This window comes from Diorhabda carinulata, chromosome 6, assembly GCF_026250575.1.
Source record: "Diorhabda carinulata isolate Delta chromosome 6, icDioCari1.1, whole genome shotgun sequence".
In the NCBI taxonomy this organism is placed as follows: Eukaryota; Metazoa; Arthropoda; class Insecta; order Coleoptera; family Chrysomelidae; genus Diorhabda; species Diorhabda carinulata.
The window spans coordinates 3,108,642-3,116,291 of NC_079465.1; the positions used below are offsets into that span (position 1 = coordinate 3,108,642).

Sequence of the window (7,650 nt, forward strand, 5' to 3'; positions counted from 1 at the left end):
TGCAAGAGCTTATAACATAAGAAGTGACATTTTTTATACTTCTTGGTTAGGTTAGGTTAAGACCCGCCCCTGATTTCGCCCAACGTGAGAAAGCGTTAATATTTAATTCTGGGGTGGGGAGGAAATCACTGAATTTTCAATAAAAAATAACACATTTTTATTAAATTGCACAATACATACAAAAAATATGGCTTAAAATTAAACAAAACAGGTTTACTAAATATATAAGATTTTAAATTAGATATACTCACCACAAAATAAACACTAAACGAGAGTTTATTAATTTTTACAATTCAAAAAATTACTCAAATTTTCGACGTAGTAATATTTTCCATTTTGAGAATTCAGATATAATCAAACATTAGATAATTCCATGGAAAACTAGAATACGACTTTTTACGTGATTATACAGGGTGTTTCGGGACTTGATGAAAAAAATTCGGAAGTAGATAATATGAAAACAATGCTATAGAAGTTACGGAATGTTAACCATTGGGCATGAGCCGCCTCTGGGTAGTAGTGTAGAATTTTTTATTCCGTCAAACACACTTGCTCTAAAAGTCATTTACGATTTAGAAATCGTGACGTCATTTGGTAACAAAATATTTTGAAAGAATAAACTCTATTATTACACTGAGAAAAATATTTTTCATTATAATGCTAACGTTACACATTTCTACATATTGAATTCCAATTTACTTACTTTCTCTACTTCCAACAACCGTATTTTGTTTATTACGAAGCTTAGTTAATATTCTGTGGTAATTATAAGAATATATTTACAAAATATAAAATAAAGCGCGTTAAATTCACAATTATAGTGGTGAAAATTTACACAAACACCCAAGGACAATCATAATTAAACGCAGCTAGGTACCAAAAAATGATAAAAAATTAGAATTGACATCTCAAATTATTTTATAAATTTATATCGTGACTAAAAGATCAAATTAAAACTATATATATTTAAAATAGATTAATGAAAAACGATACAGGATATTAGGTATACAGAATAGACAGTCCGATGACTGAAAAACTAAGAGAAGGTTAAAAAAATTTTGTTATATCAACGTTAAATGGTTTTTTCAAATTTAAAAATAGTTAAAACATTATGCAGTTATGTAAGGTTTTGTTAACTGCCATAATTGTCTTTATTTGTCCAAAATAGATGCGAAAAACTAATTTTCAATCAATGTTTGGTACGGTACATTTAACCCAAAGTTTGATAGGTATCGTAGATCATTAATGACACAAAGATATATTCCCTTAAAGGCAAACAATATCGTGGCAGCATCTCCTGACGTTTTTGTTGGAAAACTTAATGACATACTTCCTGAAAAATTCAATCTGAGGCCACCCCCTTCTCATTTAGATTTCTTTACCTCAGATTACTTAATAGGCTTAGTTTATGTCACACCCTGACTGATAGTACATCATCACACATTTAAATATTTTTTTTTCAATTAGTCCTACTTTTTAATTGTTTGTGCTACTGTACAAGAGAATTATTTCGTTCAATGTTTTTTACAGACCAATGAATAGATATTGTAAATATAAACATAAGTTTCAACTGTCATGTTTTTAATAAAAAATTTACCATCAAAACTTTATAAGTAACCCTGTATATCGTAGTAATGATTCCAAACGCTATTTATATATCTTGGTAAAAAGGATCAAACTACAAAATGATTTCAAGATTCGATATATACTAATAAATTGTAAAAATTATCCTTGGATACATTTATAATTATGACAGTATGAAAAATTGGAAAGCCCGTCTATTTGAAACAAAATATGTGATAAAAAAATGAGATTTAACTCACCCAAAAGTGCTTAATCGATGTTTGTATTTTTAGGTTATGATCATGACGACACCGCGTGTTATTTGTTTATAAATAGTTTGATACTAAATTATGAGAATTTCATACATTTGCTTTTCATTTTTTTGTTATAAACCTTTATTGTATAACATTAGGATGATCTGAATTACTTGTTCATTAACCCCCGTAAATTGTTTATTGGTTAAAATAAAATCAGCTATTACACGTGTAATAGATATAGAATAGTTCATATGTCACTAGCTAATGTCACTTGTCATTCAGTAGTTAAAATGTTCCGAATATTTTCAAATATTTGTTTTCGTTTTAGTAAGAGTTGAGAATCTAGAAAATCAACGACATGGACATTGTATTTCATACGCAAATTAATTAACAAACGAGAAAATGCAAAAAATAAGAAAAGTATGTTATTATATTCAATTTTTCTTTTTGGATTAAAATGTTTGTTTTTCATATTGTTATGTTGATAATTTCTAAAACTCATAGTTTTTCTACAAAACTGTAAATTTAATAGAATTAAACATCAGCAGCATACCCTCATTAATAATTTATGAAACTAAAGTGATAACAAAAACATAAACTCGAAATACGGAAGTTTTCCTTACGTGTTGAGCACTTCTTAAAGGTTTACAAGAATACTAAACTGTAAATTGGGACTAATAGGAAGAAGCAACGAATTTTCCACAACTATAGTATAATTATCATGAATATGTATATAAGTTTGCAGAGCTTTTCAAATAAAAAATGAAGACTTTTCAATCACTTTAGAGAAATTAGGTAATTAAAATGATGAAAACATAAAAAATGGGACAATTTGATGCAGTTTGATTGAATTAACATACTTTATAAGCATGTGTAGTATCAGTTTAAGGATTTTTATACTAAAAATCCTTGGTTGTTAAAGAAATAATTGTAACAAACTTTTTTATCATATTTTGGAGGATCCTGTAGATTTTCAAGGTTTATGAGAATATTAAACTGTAAATTGGTAATAATAGGAAAAAGCAACTAATTTTCTACAACTAGAAGTTTGTTAAAGTATAGTATAATAATCATAAATAAGTATATAAGTTTGCAGAGCTTTTTGAACAAGAAATGAAGACTTTTCAATCACTTTAGAGAAATTAAGTAAATAGAATTATGATACGATTAAAAGGTGACCGTTTGATGCAGTTTTAATTCAATTTATACACTATAAGTACAATTTTTATTACCTCAAGTTTAATTTTCAATTAACTTCACGCTTCCCAAACTTCTGGACTGTAATGTAAATAAATGACCACCAAATTCTCATTCTTCGTGAACTTTGTTAACTTATTTATTGAAAAGATATTTTCTCAAATACTTAATTTAAAAAAAAATGTCATGATATTTATGCATACAAAAACTTACAAAATAACTCAATTTTTTGTCACTACTCCCACAACAAACAACTTTACTAAAATACCATGTTTTATGTATAAAAAGAAGGTCATTTGGAAGAATTAACAATAATCGATTAACTAATAAATATGTGATTTATATTTGAACATTTCAGAAACTGAAAATTATGTAACGATAAAATAATAAAATTAACCATCCGGTGTCTCTTCACATTTCAATTAACAGCATTATTAGACACCAAACGATGATAAAGCAATTAAATATAATAAATACACCAAATATATTTCGATTAATTTTAAATATCATATTTACTATTCGAGATTAATAACTCTCGAGACCATTTTCTTCAAATTGGAACCTCTGAAACCGCTCATTTCGTACCGACACTGTTTACTACCATTACATCAACACCAATGACGCGTTTACATATCAAAAAAGCAGAAAAGTTTTGCTATCCTCATGTTCAACTTGGGAACTTTTCAAACAATCCTCGTATTTCTTTTTCGCACGTTTCTATAAACCAAGCTATCATCTTCAGAAAGTCTACTTTCAAATCAAGGGAAAACAAAAGCTAAGCTAAAATGTAATTGCTAGAAAATAAAAGATAGAGATTAAAACTGTAGAGAATGAAGAATAGATTGCAATAAATAGATTTATTATTCCAAAATAGGAATATAAATATAAGGTGAATATGTAGCCCTCACATATTATGATGAAAGTACATCATGATTCTATGACCAATAATATCCATACCAGAATCAAATAAAAACTAAGAACAAATCAAAATAAATAAAATAGTGAAAATAATCATTGAGTCAGTTGTTAAAATGAAAAGAATTATCTATGGTAATCAAAATTTGATATATCGAACAATAATATGATCAGCAGTAGTATATGGAAGTGAAACATGGGTTTTAACAAAGCCGGAAAGAAACAAAACCGAAAACTGAAAAAATGTTTGTAAATAACTATTAAAAAGTTTTCTTACAAGCTCAAAGAGTGATTGGGACACAATAAAAGGATGTCAGAAACTATATAAGCAAAAACGGTCATTGAAGAAGTGTAAAGAGGTAAAAGAAGAAGATGAATGCCGAGTAAAAAGTAGATGCATTGTTAGAATATATTAGCCCAGTAGAACCAAATTCGAGTGCAAAAGTTTAGAATTACAGCCTATTGAGCAGAATTTGTGAAAGATCTTTTTATATATAAAAAGAGTGTTAAAAAAATCTTTGGAGGAGTAAAAACTTTTAAAAAGAAGAACTAACCAATAAAAGAAGAATCTTATTCATTATCCATTAGTAACAAGTTTTATGCAAGTTCAAAGAGTGGTTAGAATATACCAAAAGGATGCCAGATAACATATATGCAAAAACATCAATTGAAGAAAAGGAGGTGAAAGAAGATGAAGAATGTAGAAGAAAAAGTAATTGGATGCATTGTTAGAAGATATTAGACTGATAGAACCCAATTGGAGTACAAAAGACTAAAATTGCAACCTGTAGAGAGGAATTGAAAAAACAACCGAAGACCAATAAGAAAAAAAGTCATGCGCCTTAAAGGCTTACGGTACTGTAAGTGTTAGTGTAGTGGTGCTAAACATTGTATTTAGTATAGAAATATAGTAAAAGTCAATTTTACACAATTTCTTTAACTCAGTAGTCGAGATGCTGATACTTACCCAGTAATCAGCTCGCTGTTACAATGCTGATGCATCATTGAACAAATACAATCAATTTTTTTTTTGGAAAAATTGACGTACCTTCCAAGATAACCTCACTACTAATAGTGTCATTCGCTTAAATGATATCTGAATCGTTTTCTGGTCACATTTGAGCATCTGCTCATTGTTGGTTATCTTCTGACCAACTGTATAACTTATTTTTTTTTTAGTGGGTATCTAAAATATCTTAACTTTAATCAGTTCTTTTTAGTTTACATGGTTTTTTATACCCTACTATACTATCACTTTGAGCTTTTTTTTCGGCAAATATTGCCCAATCATTCTTTAGACTGTGATGTAAATATTTTCTACCTAGTCGTTTCAAAATTGGTATTGTACAAATTTTCAATAGCGAAAAGTTCAAATACAGTCAAAAACATTTCATTTAGCAAACTAAAAACTCAACATATTCATAAAATATAAAAAATCTCTAGTAAACAATTTGATCAAGTCTACTGTTAGATCAAAGTAGTCACATGTGTCTTTCGAGTCACAATTTAGACCCCAATTAATGCTTAATGAACAATGATTGTTCATTGTTAGGGTCCCTTTTTGCTCCTTTTGTAGTTGAATATGTACCCACTGTTTACAACAAATTGAAAACCGTAATTATATAGTACTACCTACGAAAACAAAATCCTCTTGTACCATCTGGACCTCTTGGCATTCTGATGACATTATCATTTTCCAAATAACCCGGTTTCACTATACTAATTCTAAAAACGAAATAATCATTTCAATAAACTAATTATGCGGTTTTATTGAAAAAAATCTATGGTTTGTAACATGCCAGATGGAGGATTTCCATACTCGGAAGGTTGGTTCAATAAATTTAAGGGGAGACAATCATCTCATAGCATTAAAATAGTTGGAGAAGGTGAATCTGCAGACATTGCTGCAGCAAGAAGAATTTGCAAACATAGTAGCTGATGGAGTATACAAACCTGAACAAGTATTTAATGCAGTCGAAACTGCACCGTTTTGGAAGAGAATGCCAAACAAAACATTCATTTCTAAAAGTGAAAAGTAGGCCCCCGGATTTAAGGCAGCATAGGATATAGTTACACAGCTGCTATGGTATAATGCAACTGGTTATTGTATCACTAAAACCACTGATGCTTTAGAATTTAGACTTTAAAGCAGTTCTAGTTTTGGACAATGCATCAGGTAATCCTCACGAACTAGAAATTATGCAACCAAATATAAAAGTGACATTTTTACCTCCCAACAAGAAGGCTTTTTATCAACCTATCGACCAAGGAATAATCCAGGCCTATAAGCTCTAACACATTAGACAAATCTTCTGGAAAATACTGTTGTGGTCTGCTCTGACAAAGGAAAATGACAAAGAAGAAGAAGAACGAAGCAAATTCAAACTTTGATTGCAAACATACCAGAAATTGCAAATGTAATTCAATCAGAGACTGATTGAATGATAAGATAAAGAATTGACTGAAACTAATTAGGAGGAATGTTAAATTCACAGCCTATTGAAGAAGAGGCTTCAACAAGCACCGAAAATATGACATTCAATTAGTAAAATATTAAATAGTCTGCAATAGCAAAATCACATCAGATTTCATCTTTAATTTCACTCCAAATGTTGATAAAGAACTATTTTGTTTTGTTTTAGTATATATAATAAATCAACAAACTACCTATTATATATATTGATTATGGATTTTATGGAGTTTTCACAATTAAAAATTAGATATGTAGTAACTAACCTTTCTTCGATTTTATCTGGGCTGGCTTCACCCAATATTCTCAACCTAGCTTCGGCATATTCTAGTTCACGTTGCTGTAAAGTCTTTTTAGGTTGATACACTTTTGAATCCCCATTGTTTTGTGTATCTTTGGAAGGTCTTTTGAGAATTTTCACTGTTGGCTCGGAAGGCACGTATTGTGTTCGTAAGGCATCATCTCCTGTTAATATGATTTTCACAGGATTGTCCATGGTACCATTGCTACAAAAAATTAATGATAAAACACTTTATTATAATTTATTTGATAATCAAAAACTTTCTATTTGTACTTTATTAAATAATGATAATTCATAAACAAAATAATTACCTTTTGCTATCGAATGATCTATTTGGCGTTAAAAGATTATTGAACTTTTTCTCTAAAACCTAAAAAATACAAAATTTATATAACCTATATTTTGACTATGGTTTATTTAATTATAGTCAATTTATAGTAAAAGTTTTAGTAGGGTGAATTTTAAAGTTAATTACATCAGTCTCATCAATATCTTCCCAACTTTCTAAAACGTCTATTTCTTGTTGCTTGGAAGCCATTATGGGGCCCATTTGTCAAAATAGGTATGAAGTTGACAGTGTAGCCATACAATATTTCGAAAGAAAATTTGAAAAAAAAACAGTTGGTAGTATTCTTGCAGACGTATTTTTTAGAACGCAAACGTCAAACAGCTGATATAAATGACAGTTTGACAAATGATAAGTGATTAGCAAACCAGTAGTAAAACTACTCAAAATATATTTTATTACTCAAAATGGGCGAAGAAATAACTTTTAATGACCAACGTATTCAAACGATAACAGAATTCGATGCAGTTCATCCCAGGTTTGTGAATGAATCTCCACAAGATATTTTAAAATATGAAAAAGAACATTACTACTATTGTAGACAATGCAATTTGTATTTTGCTCCTGATTATAAAGGACTTCGGATACATTTTGACAAAGA

At 29.1% G+C, this 7,650-nt stretch overlaps 1 protein-coding gene across 1 annotated transcript; it reads right to left on the reverse strand.

Annotated features, from left to right (window-relative positions):
* Positions 1-140: 140 nt before the first annotated feature.
* On the reverse strand, positions 141-7,360 carry LOC130895515 (SUZ domain-containing protein 1). Its single transcript, XM_057802855.1, has 4 exons — positions 7,179-7,360; positions 7,015-7,073; positions 6,669-6,908; positions 141-5,657 (listed from the first exon to the last, which is right to left on the reverse strand). The coding sequence occupies exons 1-4, from the start codon at positions 7,251-7,253 to the stop codon at positions 5,561-5,563; spliced, it is 471 nt and encodes a 156-aa protein (XP_057658838.1). The 5' UTR covers positions 7,254-7,360; the 3' UTR covers positions 141-5,560.
* Positions 7,361-7,650: the final 290 nt, after the last annotated feature.

What these genes read in the sequence shown, in the direction of transcription:
- LOC130895515 (XM_057802855.1), bottom strand. Translation starts at nt 7,253, where the DNA reads ATGGGCCCCATAATGGCTTCCAAGCAACAAGAAATAGACGTTTTAGAA. An exon ending in AAGATATTGATGAGACTGAT is followed by an intron (nt 7,074 to 7,178) that starts GTAATTAACTTT and finishes TGTATTTTTTAG; the next exon opens with GTTTTAGAGAAAAAGTTCAA. An exon ending in AGATCATTCGATAGCAAAAG is followed by an intron (nt 6,909 to 7,014) that starts GTAATTATTTTG and finishes AATTTTTTGTAG; the next exon opens with CAATGGTACCATGGACAATC.